This window comes from Mobula hypostoma, chromosome 17 (assembly GCF_963921235.1).
Source record: "Mobula hypostoma chromosome 17, sMobHyp1.1, whole genome shotgun sequence".
Lineage (NCBI taxonomy): Eukaryota > Metazoa > Chordata > Chondrichthyes > Myliobatiformes > Myliobatidae > Mobula > Mobula hypostoma.
Genome location: NC_086113.1, coordinates 9,454,858 through 9,479,166, shown reverse-complemented (window position 1 = coordinate 9,479,166; position 24,309 = coordinate 9,454,858). Strand labels below are relative to the sequence as shown.

The 24,309-nt window shown below is 42.8% G+C and overlaps 1 protein-coding gene across 4 annotated transcripts in view; it reads left to right on the top strand.

Annotated features, from left to right (window-relative positions):
• Positions 1-24,309, top strand: part of creb5b (cAMP responsive element binding protein 5b) — a 371,769-nt gene that overhangs the window by 196,682 nt on the left and 150,778 nt on the right. For all 4 annotated transcript variants that reach the window (XR_010020734.1, XM_063069535.1, XM_063069537.1 and 1 more), the window contains one exon: positions 2,951-3,077. Coding sequence is in view for 3 of the 4 variants with exons in the window: in XM_063069535.1 (XP_062925605.1) it covers positions 2,951-3,077 (127 nt within the window). In the remaining variant the exon portion in view is untranslated. The remainder of the gene's footprint in view (positions 1-2,950; positions 3,078-24,309) is intronic.

The following is a 24,309-nucleotide window of genomic DNA, read 5'->3' as shown; positions in this document are numbered from 1 at the left end:
GTACAAGAGATCCTGCAGATGCTGGAAAATAAGGTCAAGTTCAGTTTATTGTCATTCAGTGGTACGCAAGTGTACCACCAATGTTCCTCCAAACACAGTACATTTAACTCATGCACATTACACATAAAGTAATATTACCACTTGTAAATTAACAAATGATAAGTTGCATTTACAACACAGGTTAAAAAGTAAACTGTATAATGCTGTAAACACGAGGAATTCTACAGATGCTGGAAATTCAAGCAACACACATCAAAGTTGCTGGTGAACGCAGCAGGCCAGGCAGCATCTCTAGGAAGAGGTACAGTCGACATTTCGGGCCGAAACCCTTCGTCAGGACCGTATAACGCTACTGGCGCTTCATATGTGATGAGATCTGGGTGGTGGGAGTAGATTTTTGGTATGGGGGAAGAATCTATTTCCCAGTCTAACAGTTCTTGTCCTAATGCTGTAGTACCTCCTGCCTGGTGGTAGGGGGTCAGAGATTGTATTTTGTAACTTACAGTAATTTTATGTCTTGTTGCTGTCGGAGAGCAACATATTTCATGACATTTAAGTCAGTGTTGAAAACCTGAAAAAAATATACATCTGTGATGTAAGAATATTCATGAAAACCTGTGGATTTCCAGTGTTAACTGAGTTCACCAGTAAGAGCTAAGTTCTTGTTTATCCGTCTGGTGAGTAAAGCAAATATTACAGTGTAGAGTGGCGGTGAGATAGTGGGAGGATTTGTTGATTGTGAAACCTGTGGAAGAAGCCACTCAGTGAATGTCTGATCAGTGGAAATACCTACGGTTAAACTGTTGTGTCTAGTTTACATTAAGTGTCGTAAATGAAAAAAATAGATAACAAATAGATTTCTGTTCTGCTGAATTTATGGCTGTTAACTGTGTATCGTAAATAATAATTATAATTTTGTGTCCCTGCGCCCTCCAAGAAGCGAGGGGGCACGGGCCTGAACTGGCTGCAATACTCCCGCGTAAATAGCCTTTGTCGCCACACAGCTATTCACTCTAAATATTCATTGTATGCATATTAGCAAAAACATTTAAAGTGCTGCGCTGTCTTCAGGCCATGTGAAAATGTCCCGCTCAGACCAAAGTTTGGTCCGTGCAGCTGTTTTTAAAAAAAATCAGAAAAAAATAGATGGAATGTTTCTTTATATGCAAATAGGTTGCAATAATTAATATAGGTATATCTTAAATCTATACCTATAGGTATGTTACGGGTATATGCAGGACTTGTATATATCTAGGACTCAGAAGTGGGGTGCAAAAATCATTCAGGACACCCCTGTAAACAGCCTTTTCTAAAAGCTCCCTTCTGTAAAGTGCTATAGGGCTATAAAAACAAGAAGTTCACAACATATAGTCATAGTCATACTTTATTGATCCCGGGGGAAATTGGTTTTCGTTACAGTTGCACCATAAATAATTACATAGTAATAAAACCATAAATAGTTAAATAGTAATATGTAAATTATGCCAGGAAATAAGTCCAGGACCAGCCTATTGGCTCTGGGTGTCTGACCTCCAAGGGAATATTAGAAGGCAGTTAATCTGAGCAAACATTCTAGTAAGCCTTCCTCACCACATCCCCCCCCCCACCTATTAACTCCATCACTGCACTGCTGTACACACTTTAAACCACTTTTTATAATGCAGTTTACATTGTAAATACATGTTGGTATTTATGTATTCATGCATATTTTATTCCAAATCTGTACTTTATCTTCTAAATTTTTAAAATATAATTCTCATTCTTTATAATTATTGAATGTTGTCGTACTTGTTGCATGTCGCACCCTGACCAACACATCATAGTAAGTTCCTAATGCGTGTAAATGTGTGTGGTGAATAAAGTTAATCCTTGATATGTTTTTTTGTTGTCATGAGTTTGTTAAACTTTCAAAATGAAACATAATGAATATTCATATTCCTTTAACAAATGTGTTTCATGGGGTTTGATATACTTTTGATGTTATTAACCATGCACAGAGGATACTTGGTTAGATGCTTTAACCTTGTTACTTGCCTTACTAAACAGCAGCCTAAACTTGCTAGAGTGGCAGGTTGAAGTGTGAGACACTCACGAAAAAATCCAAAGTTTTGAGTGAATTTATCAAAGTACACATATGCCATCCTATACATCCCTGAGATTAATTTTCTTGCAGGTATACACAGTAAATACAAAGAAACAGCAAAAAAAAGCAAAGGAATAATAATAAATAAACAATAAAAGTTGAGAAATGCAGAAGCTGAAGAAGAGAGATTAATGATTGTGATCGTGGGGGATATGAAAGCAAAACCACCACTGTTGAGGGAAAAGCTTCCAGGAGTTTTACAAAGTGCTTGTAGAGACTTGTAAGGTTTCTGGCTTCCATCACTGCCAGGTTTCCCAGCCTCTGGGACATTTCTGAAAGAATGCTGAATGCTAAATCAGACTCCTAATCTCACTGTGTGATCCCGATCTACATGTATCAATTAAACTCCTACTTATTTATGGCAGGATTGGCCCTGATAACTACTGCTGTAAAATAAAATGTTGAATGTGTCATGTGTTGTCAGCATGTTCCATCCACTTCAAGACTTTAACCTTGCCCCTTCCTGCTGTAGTTTACGAGCGCAGTGCATTATGAGGCAATTGATTCAAAATGCTGGAGGAACTCTGTAGGTAAGGCAGCATTTATGGTACTGAATAAGCAGTCGACGTTTCAGTGCCGAGACCTTTTGTCAGGGTAGGGATCTCAGCCTGAAACATCAACTGTTTATTCATTTCCAAAGATGCTGCCGGATTTGCTGAATTTCCCCCGCGTGTTGTGTGTGTTGCTCTGGATTTCCAGCAGCTGCAGAATTTTCTGTGTTTATGAGGCAATTGTACCTTTTATTTTCTCACTCGCTGTTCTGTTCTAGAAGATTGTTTACTGATGCACTTAACTTTGTCCCTCCAGGCCTGTACCAGGATCTCTATCTTCACTACTCCACCTTCAGAACAGACAAAGGCAGCCCATGCCAGGGTCGATGCCTGGCAACCTTCCCAATTCCACCATGCCGGGGTCTTCTGCAGTACTGATGCCTGTAAGTATTGTGTGCAATTTTTCTGCTCAGAGTAACATATTCCCCTCCTCCTTCCCTTTTTCCCATGATCCACACTCCTATCATATTCCTCCTTCCTCAGCCCTGTACCTTTCTGACCTATCACCTCCCGGTCTCCCACTTCACCCCTCCTCCCATCCACCTTCTCCCTCACCTGGTTCCACCTGCCACTTGCCAGCCTGTACACATTCTGCTCCCCCCCCCCCACCACCACCTCCCATGCACTATACTCCCTTTGGATTCATTTTCTTGCAGGCATTTGCAGGAAAAATAAATACAATAGAGTTACCGAAAAGCTATACATAAACAATGACTGACAGACAACAACGTGCAAAAGAAGACAAATTGTGCAAATAAACAATACCACCGTGAACATGAGTTGTAAAGAGTTGTTGAATCGAGTCTGTAGATTGTGGAATCAGTTCAGAGATGTGGTGAATGAAGTTATCCATGCTGGTTCAAGCGTCTGGTGGTGGGTGACCTAAGGCTTCAGTATCTCCTGCCTGATGGTAGTAGGAAGGAGAGAGCATTGGTTGGATGGTGGAGGTCTTTGATGAAGGATGTTGCTTCCTTGTGGCAGTGTTCCATGTAAATGTGCTCTGTGGTAGGGAGGGCTTTTGCTTTGATGGACTGGGCTGTATCCACCAAGTTCTGTTGTCTTTTCTGTTTCTTGGCCAGGTCAATGGGGAGAGATGTTTGTATCCTCATGGTGTGAGTGGGGGGAAAAAAAACAGGTTTATTATCACTGATACTGTATAGGTTGTGAAATTTGTTGTTTGGTGGCAGCAGACATACAAAATTACTCATCATCATCATCATTATGTACCGTGTCATATGATGCGGGCGATCTTGGTCCCACAGCCATGATTGTTCTTGGCAAATTTTTCTGTAGAAGTGGTTTCCAATTGCCTTTTTCTGGGCAGTGTCTTTACAAGACAGGTGAGCCCACCTATTATCAATACTCTTCAGAGATTGTCTGCCTGGTGTCAGTGGTCGCATAACCAGGACCTGTGATATGTACCAGCAGCACATACAACCATCCACCACCTGCTTCCACGGCTTCACGTGACCCTGATCGGTGGGGGGAAGGGGTGGGGCTGAGCAGGGACTGCACCTTGTCGCAGGGTGACCTGCAGGCTAGCAGAGGGAAGGAGTGCCTTCCACCTCCTTTGGTAGAGACATTTCTTCACCCTGCCACCCAAAAAAATCACTATGTCACAATAATAAATAAAATAAATGGTGCAAAAGAGGATTAGTGAGTTAGTGTTCATGGGTTCATGGACTGTTCCGCGATCTGATGGCAGAGGGGAAGAAGCTGTTCCTAAAACACTGAGTGTGTGTCATCAGACTTTTGCACCTCCTCTCTGATGGTAATACAGAGGAGAGAGCATGTCCTGGGTGGTGGGAGTCCTTATGAAGGGTGCGGCCTTCTTGAGTCACTGGCTCCTGAAATCGCTCTCGATGATGGGGAGAGTATGTAATTTTTCCCAGTGGAATTGCAGTTTGTTGCTTCACTGCATAAACAGGGATAGGGCAGCAATGATACACGAGGAAATTTCCGCAGCTGCTGGAAATCTAAGGTACAGCCAGAGAATGCTGAGAATTCTCAACAGATCGGACAGCACGTGTGGGGAGAGAAACGCAGAGATGATGTTTCAGACTGATATCACAGCCAAACCTCTTTGACCCAAGACATTAATTCTTCTCTCTCCGTGGATGTCACCTATCCCCACTGAGCCTTTCCAGTCTTTCCTGTTTCATTTCAAAGAACATAAAACAGCACAGCACCATTCAGACACTTGGCACATAGTCATACTTTATTGATTCCGGGGGAAATTGGTTTTCATTACAGTTACACCATAAATAATAAATAGTAATAAAACCATAAATAATTAAATAGTAATATGTAAATTATGCCAGGAAATAAGTCCAGGACCAGCCTATCGGCTCAGGGTGTCTGACCCTCCAAGGGAGGAGTTGTAAAGTTTGATGGCCACAGGCAGGAATGACTTCCTATGACGCTCTGTGCTGCATCTTGGAGGAATGAGTCTCTGTCTGAATGTACTCCTGTGCCCACCCAGTACATTATGTAGTGGGTGGGAGACATTGACCAAGATGGCATGCAACTTAGACAACATCCTCTTTTTCAGACACCACCGTTAGAGAGTCCGGTTCCATCCCCACAACATCACTGGCCTTACGAATGAGTTTGTTGATTCTGTTGGTGTCTGCTACCCTCAGCCTGCTGCCCCAGCACACAACAGCAAACATGATCGCACTGGCCACCACAGACTCGTAGAACATCCTCAGCATGATGTTGTGTCAATCCTTTAATATGCTCCAAGATCAATCTAACCCTTCCTTCCCACATAGCTCCCAATTTCCTTCCATCCACGAGCCAATCTAAGAATCTCTTAACTGTCTGTTATGTAGTTGTCTCTTCCACCAATCTGGCAATACGTTCCGTGCACCCATCACTCTCTGTGTAAAAAAAAAAAAAAAAAGAAACCTCTCTCATTCCCCCCCATACCTTCATCCATTCACCTTAAAATTATGTCCTCTTGTATTAACCATTTCCTCACTAGAAAAAAGGCACTGGCTGTCCAATCAATCTATGCCTCTTATCATCTTATTCACCTCTATTAAGTCACCTTTCATCTCCTTCACTCCAAAGAGGAAACCTCTATCTTGCTCAACTTATTCTCATAAGACATGCTCTCTAATCCAAACAGCATTCTTGTAAATCTCCTTTGCACCCTCTCTAAAGATTCCACATTCTTCCTATAATGAGATGACCAGAACTGAACAGAACAGAGTATTCCAAGTGTGGTCTAACCAGGGTTTTATAGAGCTGCAACATTACCTCATGGCTCTTGAACTCAATCCTCCCCAATTAATGAAGGCAGACACAACATATGCCTTATTAAGCACCTTAACAAATTGCGTGGCAACTTTGACAGATCAATGGACATGCATCCCAAGATTCCTCTATTCGTCCACACTGCTAAGAATACTGCCACTAACCCTGTACTGTGTTTTCAATATTGACCCTGCAAAGTGTATCACTTCACACTTTTCTGGTTTGAACTGCATCTGCCACTTCTCAGCTCAGCTCTGCTTACTATCAATGGCCCTTTATATGACAACACTGCACTATCCACAGCACTATCACTCTTCGTGTCATTGTGTTTCTGTGTCCAATCATGGTCATTTCTGGGATAAAGCAGTATAATTCAGCATGCAATTCTCCAAATGGTTCTGTACGCAATCAAAAATATTGATACAAAAGAACCCAGGTATCTCGTTTCACCCCCTTAATGGAAAATGCATTTTAACTGCACACTGCATTCTAACTTGTAGGCTGTATTTTGGAAGTGCTGCCTCTGAAATTCCTGTGGTCTTTCAAGGTTTTCATCTGTGACTGGCAAAACGAGCTTGTTTGGCTGTTGTTGTCTAGTGCTGTTCTGTGTTGTTCTTCCAAAGACATTTACATACTGCCTATTACGCCCCTGGCACTTAGAACAGCAATGAAGATCCTACATCTGTAGTGGTGTTCAGGGCTTCCTTCATTATGTCAGTCCTTCCTCTTGGTTTTCACTACTCTCAGACACGCAAGTCCCGGGTGGAAACTAGGGAATGCTGTCACAGTCAGATGTGAAAAGATTATTCATTGCTGCTTCCGTAACAATTTTGTTTTACCAGTCAGAGCTGAACCCTTGAACCTGGAGCACTGGTGGGCCACTCTTGGTCTGGCCTCTACCATTTGACCTGTTTGGCATGGGTGACCCTACCAAGAGCCAAAGCATAAAGCCCTGACTCCAGCCAACCTAGCTCTCTGGGTCATTGGGGCATGCAAGCCTCAAACCCAATGACAAGGTTGTGGTCCTCTTCGTGGGCATGTAATGTTGATGCTGCAATATGTGGCTACATCAGTGGGCTGCCCCCAGCTCATCCTTGGGAGGTGCTGATTGTTAATACAAACTCATTAATGTAAATTTCACTGCTAGTTCCTGTGCAAATGTGATAAATAAATAAATGAATCTGAAATAAATCTGAATCTGATTGCTATCACCAAAGAGCTACTGGCTCAAAATACACAAACCTGACCACAAAAAACTGATACAAAAATAGTAAGTTTCTCAAACAGAAATAAAAGCTCCATATGTTAGAAATTCTTAAAACAAAACAAAGCAGAGTTAGGAATTCAGAGTAACTTAATCAGCACCTGTAAAGAGCGAGCCTATCTTTAACATAATGGACAGTTGGGCATTGTTGGAAATGTTGAAGTCCTTCTGTGACAGATGATATAACATGATAATGAATCTCAGGGTTGTACATAGTGACATACAGTATACCTACTTTGATAATAAATTTACTTTGAATTTTGAACTTAATCAGCACCGGTAAAGAGCAAGCCAATCTTTAACGTGATGGATGGTTGGTCATTGTTCAAAATTTTAAAGTGTTTCTGTAACAGATAATCTAACAAGTGGTATTCTGGAGCTTTAGAGTCTCTGGGTTTGTGTCCAAATACTCCTTTGTGTTGCTGCTCACTGAGATAAGTAGCAAATCAAAATTGGGTTTATTATCACTGATTTGTGTGATGTGAGGTTTGTTGCTTTGCAGCAGAAGGCATGAAAATTATAATAATTTATAATATAAATAAATAGCAGAAAAAGATGGTGCCAGCGAACAATGCTATCATGGGCGACCTTCTCCAGATAGTCCACAAAATTGTTTCTTTCACTTCTTTTATGTCTTGTTTTTCTCTTAAATGTGGTTGTGGTACTGTTGGAGCCTGTGCTGTACCGTTTGATGGTGTGTTTACAGGCCATTTGAGCGATCCGATGGTTTGCTGTCTCCGAGAAAGTTCCGAGAGGCGAGTGGCCTCGAGGCCAGGAGGCCTGGAGATGGGACATGAGGCCATGATCAACTTAACTTCTTGCCGATCTCACTGTTTAAAGCATTGAGGAAGATTGAAAACATTGAGGCAAGTGCAGAAGGCGAGTGAGTGCTCAGCGCTGCCCACCAGCCTCTTGCTCGCTGCTGCTGCAGGAAGCTGTCAGTTTCTTTCTCCCTCTCACTCGCTGCTCCTGAGGGAAGGGCCCTGCATTTGAATAGTCTCTCTCTTTCTCTCCCTTGGTGCTGTTGGAGGATGGTACTGAAGTTCTGGCTCTGCAGTTCGTGGATTGGACCGTAGTTCCTGGTTGCACCTTTTTCTGTTGCTTTTGTGCTATTTTGGGAGACTTTGAATCGGGATGGTCTGCAGATAATGAACAATGAGGTAGATTGTGCCGAAATGAGGCCACTCTCAGGGTGGAGGTGAAGCCCCGCTGGGTAAATCTAGGGAAGACACACTCTGGTCCCACCAAACCCGTGAGATTGAGACGTTCTCCCACCCCAATCCCTGGTTTGTGTGGACGCTGTGTAATTTGCCACCCTGTTACAACTCACTGCCAAGAAGCAGACAGCACACTGCATACAATTAAAGGAAGTATGTTTATGAATCTTAACTTTATGAATCTCGGTGGGGGGAGGAGAGAGAGCAGCGCGCCACGCGTGCGCAGCCCTCCGGTGAAAAATGATATCGTATCCGTTAAATAGGGGCCGTGGACAATTCTGATTTGATGGAGACTGACGTAAAAGCACAGAGGAACATCTGGAGAAATTTCTGAAATGCTCGTTCGCTGCTGTCATTACTACGCAGTCGGGAATCTTCCGGAGGGAAGGCCTCAAACTCCCCGGCTTCGCTTGCTGTTGGCGACCGAGATTGAGGTCGAATCGTTCGGACAGAGATGGCGCTCAGTACTTGGTGTCGGAGAGCTGATTCGGAGGCTCAATGTTTTCGGATGACTCAGAGATGGATTGTGGTTTGGCATGGCTCCCGTCTGCGTGAGATGTGGGGCATTTGAGAGACTTTGAACTTTTACTGTGCTCATGGACTTCTTCATCAAGTCATGGTATTGTTGCACTGTTGTAACAATATGTTATAATTATGTGGTTTTGTCAGATTTTTCAGTCTTGGTCTGTCCTGTGTTTTATGATATCACTCCGGAGGAAATATTGTATCATTTCTTAATGCATGACAATAAAAGAGGACTGTGTGTCTTCATAATCTAATCTAATCTAAAGGACGAAAGTAAAGGACAAAAAAAAACAAAAAGAGCCCATTATAATTAAACAGTCAAATGTGCACAAGTTGGAGCTCAACTCGTCCCAAAATTCATATTCACTGATCCTCAGTCAATCTCGGTGCCTGGCTCCATCGAATCACTGTCCCCCTCCGGGTCATATCCTATGACTGGTTCTCTCCAGTACCTTCTCTCTTCACCTCCTACTGAACAAAAGACCCAGCTCATGTTCTGAAGCACCCGTTATCTCTGCTATGACCCAAACACTGCTTCTACAGAAAGACCTTTACATCTAGACAACATAGAAACGTAGAAATTTACAGCACATTACAGGCACTTCAGCCCACAATGTTGGGCCGACCATGTAACCTACTCTAGAAATTGCCTAGAATTTCCTTAGCGCATAGCCCTCTGTTTTTCTAAGCTCCATGTACCTATCTAAGAGGCTCTTAAAAGACCCTATTTTATCCGCATCCGCTTCCACTACCACCGCCGGCAATACATTCCACGCACCCGCCACTCTCTTTGTGAAAAGCTTCATCCCTTCGGTATCTATTTCCAAGCACCTTAAAACTATGACCCCCTTGTGTTAGCCATTTCAGCCCTGGGAAAAAGTCTCTGGCTATCCACAAGCCCCTCATCATCTTATACACCTCTGTCAGGTCACCTCTCATCCTCCGTCGCTCCAAGGAGAAAAAGACAAGTTCACTCAACTTATTCTCATAAGGCACACTCTCCAATCCAGGCAACATTCTTGTAAATGTCCTCTGCGCTGTCTCTATAGTATCCACATCCTTCCTGTAGTGAGGTGACCAGAACTGAACACAGTACTCCAAGTGGGGTCTGACTAAGGTCTTGTTTAGATGTAACATTACCTCATGGCTCTTGAACTCAATCCCACGGTTGATGAATGTCGACACACCATACGCCTTCTTAACAACATTGTCAACCTGTGCGGCAACTTTGAGTGTCCGATCAACACGGACCCCAAGATCTCTCAGGTCCTCCACACTACCAAGAGTCTTACCATTTATGCTATATTGTCTTCAAATTGGACCTACCAAAATGAACCACTTCACACTTAGCTGGGTTGAAGTCCATCTGCCACTTCTCAGCCCAGTTCTTCATCCTAGCAGTGAAACCTTTCCCAGGGTGTTACAGAGGAGCAACACCTTATATTCCCTCTGGTTACCCTACAACCCGATGGCTTGCGTATCGATTTCTCTTTCTGGTGAACAAATTCCACCCCCCCCCCATCTCCCTATTCCCTACTCTGACGTTTTACTTCTCACTTGCCTATTATTTCCCCTGAGTCCTCTCCTCCTTCCCTTTCCCCGATTGTCCACTCTCCTTTCTTATCAGATTCTTTCTTAGCCATCCCTTGACCTTTCCTATCAGCTTCCAGCTTGCCTCTTTGCCCTCCCCCCACCTTTTTATTCAGGCATCTGCCCACTTCCTTCTCAGTCCTGAAGAAGGGTCTTGACCCGAAACATCGACTGTTTGCTTTTCCATGGATGCTCCCTGACCTGCTGAGTTCCTCTAGCATTTTGTGTTTTGATAATTAGGTAGTGTTCATGGACCATTTAGAAATATGATGGCTTAAGGGAAGAAGCTGTTCTTAAAACATTGGGACTTCAGGTTCCTGTATCTCCTCTCCAATGGTAGTGATGAGAAGAGGTCATGCCCAAGATGGTTTGTCCTCACTGATGGAAGTTGCCATCTTGAGGAACAGCTTTTGAAGATGTTCTCATTGATGGAAATGTTGTGTTTGTGATCGAGATACTTCAGTCCCCAACCCTCTGTTGATTTTACTGATCCTGTGCAATGGAGCTTCCATATCAGGTTGTGATGCAAACAGTCAAAATGCTCCCCACCATAACTTCTGTAGAAACCTGCAAGAGTCTTTGTGACATACCAAATCTCCTCGAACTCCCAGTGAAATATAGCCAAAGGCATGCCCTCTTCTGAATGCATCTATATGTTGGTCCCAGGTTAGATCTTCAGAGATGTTGACACGCAAGAACTTAAAGCTGCTCACTCTTTTCAGTGCTGACCCCTCAGAGGGGACAGACGTGTGTCCTCTCCTGATCTCCCCTTGCTGAAGTCTGCAATCATATCCTTCGTCTTACTGATGTTGAGTGCACTCCCCTGAACCAGCTGATCTATCTCACTCCCGTGCACCTCCTCATTACCATCTGAGTCTCTGCCAGCAACGGCTGTGTTATCAGTGAGTTTATAAATGGTGTTTGAGCTGTGTGTAGACAGAGACGTAGGTGTAGAGGGAGTAGGGCAGTGAGCTGAACATTCATCCTTGAGGTAGGCCTGTGTTGATTTTCAGCAAGGAGGAGATTTACAGACGACACCAAGATTGGGGGTGTAGTAGACAGCGAGAAAGACTATCTAAGGTTGCATCAGGATCTGAAACAGTCAGGAAAATTGGCTGAAAACTGGCAGATGGAATATAATGCAGACATGTGTAAGGTGTTACAATTTGGGAGGACAAACCAGCATTGGACTTGCACAGTGAGAGTTAGGGCATTGAGTATAGCAGAACAGAGAGATCTGGGAATACAGATTCACAATTTGAAAGTGGCATCACAGGTAGATCGAGTCATAAAGAGAGCTTCTTGGCTTCTTAAATCAAGGTACTGAGTACAGGAGTTGTGATTTTATTTTGAAGTTGTATAAGATGTTGGTGAGGCCTAATTTAAATTATTGTGTGCAGTTTTGGTTACTTACTTACAGGAAAGATGTCAATAAGATTGAAAGAGTGCAGGGAAAATTTATGAGGATGTTGCCAGGACTTGAGGACCTGAGTTATAGGGAAAGGTTGAATCGGTTAGGACTTTATTACCCAGAACATAGAAGATTGAGAGGAGATTTGATTGTGCTGTACAAGATTGAAGAGTATAAATAGGATAAGTGCAAGCAGGCTTTTTTCACTGAGGATGGATGAGACTAGAACTAGAAGTCATGAGTTAAGGGTGAAAGATGAAATGTTTAGAGGAGAATTTCTTCATTCCCCTTAATAAGAGTGTGGAACAAGTTGCCAGCACTAGTGTGGACGTTGGTTCAATTTCAACATTGACGAGAAACTTGGATAGGTACATGGATGGGAGGGGTATGGAGACTATGGTCCAGGTACGGGTTGATAGGATTAGGCAGATTAATAGTTTGGCATGGACTAGATGGGCCAAAGGGCCTGGTTCTGTGCTGTAAGTGTTCTATGACTCTGAGATTTCTGATCTGTACTGACTGTGGTCTTCCAATTTCTATTTAAATGAAAATGGAACATTGTTAAAAATGCACATTTATATTTTCAATATTCACAGCTGTTAACTGAGACCCTGTGATGTGGACTCCAGTGTTAATTCCCTTTTTGACAGCTTTTGAAGTCTCACTTCTGCTTGTTGCAGATTTTCCACTCCCAGCATCTTCCCCTTTCGAGCAAAAGGATGCCTCCATTGACAGTGTGTCATCAGAGGCAGCTTGGACGAATGAGACCTCCTATCAGTTATGCAATGCATCACTGGCACCAGCCTACTCAGCATCAAAGACAAGGACATAGAAAGGTGCCAGAAAAGGTCCAGCAATATCATGAAGGATCCCAGTCACCCTGTTTATGAATTGTTTGTCCCACTTCCATCAGGGAAGAGGCTACGTAGCATCTACACCAGGACCACTAGACTCACACACAGTTACTTTCCCCAAGCCATCAGGCTGATCAACACCTCCACCCACTAACCCACCCCACCATCACTACTTTATCATTTCCTGTCAGACTCATCTGACGTGCAGACTTTCCTGCACCAAGTGTCACTTTATAGTCATACAATCAGTCTATGTATACAAGCTAATCTTAAGTATATATATATCTACCGTGTTTTCCACGCTGTCGTGGATCCAGAGTGACAATCGTCTTGTTATTCTGCAATCAATTCATACGTTTTTACACTTGTGTACTGAAGAATGAAAGTAAATCATCTTAAATCTATGGAGGCACCAAACCTCTCAGATGAGACTTCAATTGTTGCTAATAACCAGGGGTGGTGATAGAGGCAGATACATTAGGGACAATTAAGAGAATCTTGGGTGAGCACACAGATAATAGAAACCTGGAGGGCTATGTGGGAGGGAAGAATTAGATTGATCTTAGATTAGGTTACAGGTCGGCACAACAACAACTCTATTGTGCTACACACAGAATGCTGGAGGAACTCAGCAGGCCAGGCAGCATCTATGGAAAAGAGCAAGACAGTCGATATTTTGGGCCGAGGCCCTTCATCAGGACTGGAAAAGAGAGATGAGAAGTTAGAACAAGAAGGTGGGGAAGGGGAGGAAGAAGTACAAGGTGGTAGGTGATAGGTGAAACTGGGAGAACGGGAGGGGTGAAGTAAAGAGCTGGGAAGTTGATTAGAGAAAGAGACGGGCTGGAGAAGGGGAATCTGATAGGAGAGGGCAGAAGGTCATGGAAGAAAGGGAAGGGAGAGGAACAAAAGAGGGAGTTGATGGGCAGGTAAGGAAATAAGGTGAGAGAAAGAAACAGGAGTAGGGAATGGTGAAGGGAGGGAGGACGTTCAAAAAATTGATGTTCCTGCCGTGAGGCTGGAGGCTACCCAGACAGAATATAAGGTGATGGTCCTCCAATCTGAGTGTGGCCTCATCGCGACGGTAGAGGAGGCCATGGACTGACAGGCTGGAGTGGGGATGGGAAGTAGAATTGAAATGGGTGGCCTTTGGGAGAGCCTGCTTTTTCTGGCGAACAGAGCATAGGTGCTTGGCAAAGTGGTCTCCCAATTTACATCGGGTCTCACTGATATTCAGGAGGCCACACCGGGAGAACTGGATCGAGTAAGTGATCCCAACAGACTCACAGGTGAAGTGTCGCCTCACCTGGAAGGACTGTTTGTGGCCCTGAATGGTAGTGAGGGAGGAGGTGTAGGGGCAAATGTATTGAGCTGTTATGTTCTATGTTCTGGAAGAATTTGTCTGACAGGGTATATGCTACTGCTTAAATCTGATGCTTCATGTCTCTCTAACCTTCTTTAAATTTTACCATTATTGACTTGGGGCCACCTTCATTTATCATTGAGAAAGTTCCTAGTTATGTTTCCTTAACGTTGGACTGACCACTCCAGCACAAGATTTGTGCGTGCATTATTGTACTACAGTACCGACAGGAGCCAGTGCACAAACGGATCTTAGCGATTGTTGAGTTACTGTTAAACCCTTTATGTAGTCTTACTGATAAGGTTCAGTATTCTGGCACCACAGAAAGCCGACTGAATTTTAACAAGAGTACAAAATAATACAATCATAAGCTTCCCAGGAGAAAGATTGAAAATAGTCTGGCAGTTTGAATATTTGGAAGCTAATAAGGGACCAGTCAGACATAGTGTGGGTTAGATGCTTAAAATGATGCTTTCATGGAGTTTAGAGATGTGCGCAGAGTGACGTAAGACCTTTGGACATAGGGACAGTATAAGGCCATTCAGCCCATTGGGTCTACACCTCCATTTGATAATGGCTAATATATTCTCTCTCAATCCCATTCTCCTGCCTTTTCCCAAAACCTTTGACCCTCTAATTTATTAAGTACCTATCAATAATCTGCTTGAAATGTACCCAATGGCTTGGCCTCCATGGCTATATTGTGGCAATGAATTCTACAAACTCGCCACCCTGCGGCTAAAGAACTTCCTCCTCATTTCTGTTCTAAAGGGACATCCTTTTATTCTGAGGCTGTGCCCTCTGGACCTAAATTCCCCAACTCTAGTTTAAAAAATCCTCTGATGTCCATTCTATCTAAGTCTTTCAATATTCAATAGGTTTCAATGAGATCTCCCCTCATTCTTCTGAACTCCAGTGTCAGAGCTATCGAACATTCTGGGATAGATTTTTGGCTATTCATTAAAGAATAAGAGGTTGAATATGCAAGCTTTCTATTTGTTATCACCTACAATGAGCTGTCATTAAAGAACAATCTCATTTCCTACTTTATTTGCAAACTACAGAGGTCCCAATTCAAACTCAGTCCACAGTTGACAAAACAGACACTACAATCAATTCCTGTTGATTTTAAAAAAAACAGATCTGTATATCCATGGTTCCTGATCTTGTTCACTATACTAGTACAGTGCATGTGCATATTTGGGTTTTAGATGAGGGTAAGAATTAAGTTTGAATAACCTTGTCAAGGTTCATTGATCAAACTTGTCATCTGAACTACGTCTAACTTTTAGCAGAAATTCAATGGATTAATGAAAAGATGATCATACTAAAATGAGTATGTCTTTTTCAAAGTTCAAAGTAAATTTATTATCAGGGTACGCATTTGTCAACATATGCTACCCTGAGATTCATTTTCTTGTGGGAGGTCACATTAAAACAAAGAATGCAATAGAATCAATGAAAAACTACACACGAAGACTGACAAACAACCAATGTGCAAATACAAAAAGGCAAATAACAAGAAGAAAGAGAGAGAGAGAGAGAAGAGAACATGAGATGTAGAGTCCTTGAAAGTGAGTCCATAGGTTTTGGAATCAGTCCAGTGTTGAGGTGAGTGAGGTTATGCATGTTGGTTCAGGAGCCTGATGGTTGAGGGGTAACAACTGTCCCTGAACCTGGTAGTGTGGGTCCTGAGGCTTCTATACCTCCTACCCAATGGTAGCAGCGAGAAGAGAGCATGGCCTGGATGGTGGAGACCCTTGATGGTAGATGCTGCTTTCTTAGGGCAGCGCTCCTTGTAGATGTGCTCACTGGTGGGGAGAGCTTTTCCTGTGATGGACTGCGACGTATTTCACTACTTTGTGGGCTTTTCTGTTCTTGGGCACTGCTGTTTCCATGCCAGGCTATGATGCAGAAAGCTTTATTTAATATAGAATTCTAAAGAATGCCACAAATAATATTTGCTTCAATCAGTTACTTTGCTTTTCTCCATACAAATAGTTAAATAGACCTTGGAAACTGTAACCATATACCAGCTACCTTCCACCTTCTTGGCAGGACACCATTTCAATAGCAATTTTCATGGAACTGTGAATGCTGTTTTTGGCAACTCGTAGTAATTCTCTGGTTAAATACCAGGATATAGGCACCACTGCATTCCAGCCTTGAGCAATGTTGATTTATGAGTTTTATTCTGTATTGCCAATAAAAGGTGTTCATTTTGCACCAATTAATTCAATGGAATAAAATTGAAAATTCTTCACTGGGCGCAAATGCTGATTTTTTTTTCTCTTTGAAAGGCACGCTTGACTGGGTAATAATTTCATAATTACAAGCAAGTTAAGTAAATATTTAGAAAAAGTCATTAGAACGTGAAGACGTGTATACAGGGAAATGAAGTCCAGCTCCATTCAGAGGCTTCATTATTTACAAGACCAGAACAATCTCAGCTACTGTTTGCAGATGTGAAACAATGAGGAAACCATTCCTTACTTTATACACATAGTACAAAGTTCAAAGTACATTTATTATCAAAGAATGTATAAATTATACAACCTTGAGATTTATTTGCTTACAGGCAGCCGCAAGGCAAGAAACCTGAAAGAACCCAATTTAAAAAAAATAAAGACTAACTCCCAATGTGCAGAGAAGGGGGGAAAACCATAAATCAGGCAAACAATAGAAGCAAGCAACAACATTCTCAACTAAAATGAGTCCTTTGATCCAAACCCTAGAGCAGTCTGGAGTAGGCCGAAGTCTATCCAGACTGCACGGAGCACAGCAGCAGGGGCAGTCTTCATAGCATTGGCATCATAGAGAGAGCAGTCACTATCGTAGGAGAGCGAGTGAAATTGGCTCTCACTTCTGATCCTGACACCCTGTCTTTCCAGTATATTGTTTAAATTGTCCAAACAGCGTATCATACCTTGCACTAGGACCCGGGCATGATGGCAGTGAAAGCCTTGGCTCCAGAACACGCCTCCTCGTGCCTCGCTCTGGGCCCAGCTGAAGCTGCTGTCGCTTTCTCCACATCGACTGGTTTTTATTTTGAAAATATTTAATCGTTATATTTATATATGTAATCATTAGATAACCCAGAGCACAGGGTCTGCAGTTCTTTGCATTTTGAAGGGGAGGGAAACAGTAGTTCAGCATTTGGTTGCCATTTACAACACAACAGGCTAATATGCAAGGGCTGAAAACCTGGGAAAAAAAATTGCTGGCAAATATGGTAGATATGCAGATACTCTGACAGCAAAGGACAAGGCTGTGCCCGCCAGAGTAGATGGAAGAGCATGAAAGGAACAGAATAAGACAAGCTCAGAGAGGGCAGGAAGGGAAGTGAGAGAGAGACAGGAGAAAGATATAAATTCCAGGTTACGGCAGTGAGATTTGTGGCCTGGTGGATAGAAAGCAGCAAAGACAGTTGAATAGTGATTCCAGTCCTGATGACGAGATGGAAATTGAAAGATCAAGGTAGATGGGCTCAATGATATGACTGACAATTCCCGTATTTCTGAATGACATAGAAGAGGACCATTTTAGTTCATTGAGTCCAGGTCTGGTCACAGACCAATCCTATTTACCCCACTTTTTACATGTTAACATTTACACGGAGCTCTGAGTCTGTATGGGTAGTCAAAGGTTCAATGTCTCCGTATACACATCTGAATCTGGATCTGCTGGAAGCCGAAGAATATGGAATGACTTGGGGTTAGAGGACTGTGCATGTGCGTTGATGGATAGGAAGGAACAGGGACTTGCTTTCCTGTTGTTGCTTTGTGGCTTTGTAAGTTCGTTTTTGTTGTGTTCTGTGTTGGTCTGCAAAGTATTATCGGCATTTGCAGGCTGCCCCAGCATACCTCGGGTGTGTTGGTTGTTAATGCAAATGATGCAATTCAATTTAAGTTTTGTTGTACATTTCATAAATAATCTTGAATCTTGATCAACCTATCCCTCCATATTCCCATCAGCTCCCACCGCATTCTACCAGTTATTCACACAGTAGAAGCAATTTACATTAATTTAACAACTTCATGTCTTTGGTAAGAGGAAGGAACCTAAAACCTCTGGAGGAGACCTGCACAGCCATAGGGAGAAAAGGCAGACATTGAGCTAAGCCACTCTTCCACACCGCCAAGCTCAGGAGCTAGTACTGGAGTTGGAGTAGTTCTTTCATTTGATCTAACACAGATCCTCGTGCTGGGAGACCACCTACCAGTCCTCATCAAGGGGTCAGCAGGGAGCACCTTCGGGTTCCTGGGTGTCTACGTCTCTGTGGACCTCTGCCGGGCCCTGCATATCGATGCAATTACAAAACAGGCATGACAGCGGTCATGTCTCATTAGAAGTTTGAGGAGATTTGGTATACCACCAAAGACACAAGCACATTTCTACAGATGTACTGTGGAGAGCATTCTAACACGTCTGGCATGGAGTTGCCAATGCACAAGATCGGAAGAGCTGCGGAGGGTTATAAAATCAGCCAACTCCATCGTGGGCACGAGCCTCCCCACCATTGAGGACATCATCAATAGGCAATGCCTCAAAACAGTGGCATCTATCATTAGGAACCTTCACCTTCTTATTGCTACCAGCAGGCAGGAGGTACAGGAGCCTGGAGATACACTCTCAATATTTTAGGAATTCTTTCTTTCCCTTCGCCATCAGATTCTGAATGGACCATGAACACTACCTCACTTTTTGCACTACTTTTTTTTTATATATATTTCTTATTGTAACTTCTAGTGATTTTTAGGTATTACACTGTACTGCTGCCACAAAACAATAAATTTCACAATATGCATAAGTCACTCATAATAAACCTGATTCTAATTCTGATTCTCATCTTGTCTGCACCACATGGAAGTCTAGAATGGAAAAGAGTTATGTTTTTGCTGGTTGGTTACTGCCTGTTACGCCGCTAGCGTTTAGGGCAGCTATTTTTGCTGGTAACCACACGTCAAAGGTACACACAAAGTAAACACCAGATATTACAAATGCTGGAAATCCAGAGCAACACATGCAGAGTGCTGTAGGAACTCAGCAAGTCAGGCAGCATCTATGCAGGGGAATAAACAATTGAAGGTTTCAGCTGATACTTCGAGATGGGAAATGAATGAGGAAGAAGTTGTATAGTATTATCCATTTCTGCACCAGTGGTTTTTCTCATCTTGGCTCTGAGCTGCATTATCACATATTGAATCCTTCAGTTCAATTTTGTGATTCACTTTGAGGAAGAATTCTGCCCCTTTCCTTTCCCGTCCCAAAGAAAGGTCTCAGCCCAAAACGTCAAATGTTTAATCAGACAAGAGAGCAGTTGGGCAAATGAATAGCTGTAGAAAATAATATTGAGCAAATGTGTGGCAGCTGGATAATGGCACCCCTAATGCCCTAAATAGGTTCTTGTAGTTAACTTCAACAGGACACTAGTTCACCTCAGTGGAACCAGCAGTAATAGTGAGAGACCAGAAATTACTACAGAATTTCAGCACGGGTGTCTCAAGCAGTTTTATATCCCCAGGGTAGTTTGAACCTAAAACATCGTAGCTCAGAAGTAAGAGGGTTAACCAATGAGTTTACTTGCAACTATTGTAAGGGCTACTACAGAATATTGTATTTCTCCCTTGGGGTTCTCACTTTTGACAACAGATGCATTTCTAAAAAAGAGTTTCCACAGAATTCAACTTCCTTTTACATTCAAGTGAAAAGTTAACTCTGTGTGGAGTGCACTCTTGCATTAAAAGCAAATACCAAGGTTCCATTGTGTGTTTTATTCGCCCCAAGTACCACCAGCATTATTAACATTAAGGCAGGAGGGCTAGCAATGAGATTTTTGGCCCAAGTTCCAATGTTGAAAGTTTGAAGTATATTTGCTATCAAAGTATGCTTACTATATCCAAGTGTGAGATTCATCTTCTTACAGACAGCAGCAAAATAAAGAAACACAATAGAATCCACAAAAAACCCACACACAACAAAGAACGGCAAACATCTGATGTGCGAAAAAAGAGCAAATTGTACAAAGAGTAAAAAAAAGTAAACGTATAATACACAGAGCATGAACAGCAGTAAGCACACAGCCTGTTCAGCACTGATGTAAGTGAAGCCCGTCCACAAGCCCAATGGCTGCAGGATTTGCACTGGGATTATGGTCATGGAAATTCTAGATCAAGATAAAGAAATTAGCTTTATTTGTCAAATGTGCATTGAAACATACAGTGAAATGCGTCACTTGTGTTACCAGTGTGCTGGGACAGAGCACAAGAGTTGCCATGCTTCTGGAGCTGAGATTGCAAGGACCTATGAATGAGTAACCCTAATTCATACGTCCTTGGATTGTTGGAGGGTGTGGGAGTACCTGGAGGAAATCCACATGGTCACAGGGAGACCATACAGACTCCATGTTTTACCAGGATGCTGACTGGATTAGAGAATGTGTCTTATGTAGATAGATGCTAGGGCTTCTCTCTTTGGAGCCAAGGAAGATGAGAGGTGTACCAGATGATAAGAGGGCTAGGTTGAGTGGATATCCAGAAACTTTTTTCCTGGGGCAAAAATGGCCCAGGAGGATATTGTTATAAAGTGACTGGAGGAAAGTTTAGGGGGATGGTAGATTTTTTTTTGACAGTGAGTGGCAGGTGCATGGAACACACTGCCAGATGTCGTGGTAGAGGCATTTAAGAGACTCTTAGACACAACGATGATTTAAAAAAGATGGAGGGCTATACAGGAGGGAAGGGTTAGGTTCGAGATTGTTTAATGTCATTTCCTGTGTGCAAGTGTAAGGAGAGCAGAATAATTGTTACTCCGGATCCAATGCAGCACAAGCAAAATACAAAAGATAAAGAGCACAATAATAATAATCATAAACAATAACTATAAATATATAAGAGCTTAGATACTTAGATTGATTCCACGTCCATAAAGTGACACTAGGCGGTACGTAAGGTGACTGACCCAAAATAATTTAGTGGTGGAATTAGTGGATGGAGGTGTTGATCAGCCTTACTGCTTGGGGAAAGTAACTGGTTTTGAGTGGGATAAACAGTCTATGAGGAGGATGTGTGGGATCCTTCAGAATATTACTGGCACCTTATGTTCTTGATGTCGGGTAGGCTGGTGCCAGTGATGTGCTGGGCGGTTTTGACTACCCACTGTAGAGATTTCCTGTCTGCTGCAGTACAGTTTCTGTACGATGCCGTGATGTAGCTTGTTGGGATGCTCCCTGCTGTACATCTATAGAATGATGAGAGTATGTATGTGCAAAGCCCAGCTCCCTTCAGCCTCCTCAGAAAGTAGAAGTGTTGCTGACCTTTCTTGGCTGTGTAGAATATGTTCTGGGACAGTGAGAGCTTGTGTGTGTCGTGCACTCCTAGGACTTTGAAACTGTTTTCAGTTTCCACTGCTGTGCCGCCGATGTAAGGGGGGATGTGAGTGGCATGTGTTTTTCTGCAGTCGATAACCATCTCCATTGCCTTGTTGACATTCAGGAAGAGGTTATTTGCCGGGCACCAGCCTTCGAGCTCTTGCGCCTCCTCTGTAGGCCGTCTCGTTGTTGTTGGTAATGTGCCCCAACACTGTCGTGTCATCGGTGAAACTGGCAATGTGATTTCCCGGGTGTTTGGCCATGCAGTCGTGTGTGAGCAGAGTGTACAGCCGTGGGCTCAGCCCTGGGGTGGGGGGCAGGGTAGCACCCTTTTTGAGGATAATGGGGAGGGAGGAGCAGTTCTACGTCCTGGCTATCTGATGTCAGGATTTTAGAGTAGGGTAAAATATCAGCACAACAAAGGCCTGTACTGTGCTGTTATGTTCTATGTAACCCTTCAGTAAAAGCCTATCTCCCTTTCCCACTACCTCCCTAACTCCCTACATTCAAGTACTGCAATTTAATTGATACTGCTAAACAGGAGAAACAGGAACAGCAGCAACAAGTGATTACTTTTAGATTTATCTTGGAGTAGGTTAAAAGGTCAGCACAAGATCGTAGGCCGAATGGCCATACTGTGCTGTAATGTTCTACGTTGACAACCCCATACCAAATATAATACTCTGTCACCACCCACCTTCTACCTCAGTTGCCCACAATCCACCACTGTTTTCTGATAGAACTCAAAGTTCAAAATACATTTATTATCAAAGGTATGTTTATGTCACCATAGACTACCATGAGATTCATTTTCCCATCAACTCTCATCATCGCCATGGATTAAAAGTTTACTTGTACTTCTCCCCCCCCCCCACCACTGCCATCTGCAATAATTATTTCAGTCCTTTTTTAGTTCACCCCCCATCCCGCTTGCGTTTCTATTGTGATGATGCACTGAACAATTAAATTCTGTGATCGTGGAGCTGAGGCATGAGAGTCGTTTGCTCAAACTTCAAATGTTCTGTTGGGCATAGTCCCTTGAGTGGGATCCATGGTAGACTTTGCCTGCCGTGATCCTGAGCCAAACTGATGCAGAGGGCTACTGAACCCTGACTTGCTGAGGCATGTAAACTCACACTCGTAACTTTTATTCCCCACACAGGTATGCAGTTTAAAATTCATAGTGAGACTACTTGTGGAATCAAGTCCGTTCTTTCCACGTTCCCGACAATGGTCCCTTGCGTAAACAAAGGAATCACTTCTTGTTGAGGCGCACAAGATGATAAGGAGCAAAGATCAAGTGGATAGCCAGAGATATTTTCCCAGGGCAGAAATGGTTAACATGAAGGGGCATGATTTTAAGGTGATTGGAGGAAAGTGTAGGGGGGATGTTAGAGGGAGGATCTTTACACAAAGCAGTGGGTGCATGGAACACCCTGCTGGGAGTGGTAATAGAGACAGATACATTTGGAGCATTTAAGAGACTCTTAAGTAGCACATGGATGATTCAAAAATGCAAAGCTATATAGGAGAGAAGGGTTAGATTAATCTTGAAGTAGGTTAAAAGCTTGGCACAACATGGACAGAGTAGCCACACTGTGCTGTGTGGGCAGGTGGCCAAGTGGTTAAGGCATTGGACTAGCTACCTGAAGGTTGTGAGTTCGTTCCCCAGCCGAGGGAACGTGTTGTGTCCTTGAGCAAGACACTTAATCACAGATTGCTCTGCAACGACACTGGTGCCAAGCTGTATGGGTCCTAATGCCCTTCCCTTGGACAACATTGGTGTCATGGAGAGGGGAGACTTGCAGCATGGGCAACTGCTGGTCTTCCATACAACCTTGCCCAGGCCTGCACCCTGGAGAATGAAGACTTTCCAGGCGCAGATCCATGGTCTCGCAAGACTAACGGATGCCTTTACTATAATCCTTGAAATAGAAGGATTTCCAATTTTATATGATAGTGTTTGTTAGATTTTGTTGCAATTGTGTGAGTTCATAATGTCCAGAACTGTGGTAATCTGCTACTTTGAAACTAAAGAATCAAGAATCAACTTTATTCGCCATACACATTTATACGTGTTAGAAGTTTTCAGTGGTGTGTTGGTCAGGACATGACACACAATAAAAAAACAACAATATTTATAAAACAGACAAGTTCATCTGTGATTTTGTCACAGGTTCAGTTTAGCAGGTCTTTCTGTTCTTTTGATGGTTTCAAGATCTTGCACTCATTCTCAAAAAGTTTTGCTGTGACACATTGATTCTTATCCGTTAATAGCAGTCACGGTCAATGACTTCCCTTACCATACTGCTTCCTGCTTTAGTTTCACAATGAATGGGAACAGAATTTTTTTTAATGTAAAAAAAGAATTGTTTTCCAGCTTTTCAGGCTTCTGATCTAAAATTTAGATTTTCTTGTTTTTAGAAACTAATCTTTTATACAATATCTATCCACTGCCTCCTCTACTGTAAAGATGAAGCCGCACTCAGGTTGGAGGAACAATACCTTATATTCTGTCTGGGTAGCCTCCAACCTGATGGCATGAACATTGACTTCTCAAACTTCCGCTAATGCCCCACCTCCCCTCTGTACCCCATCCGTCATTTATTCATTTATTATTATTATTATTATTATTTATTATTATTGTTTTCTCTCTCCTTTTTCTCCCTCTGTCCCTCACACTAAACTCCTTGCCCATCCTCTAGGCTTCCCCCCTCCCCCTTTCTTTCTCCCTAGGCCTCCCGTCCCATGATCCTCTCATATC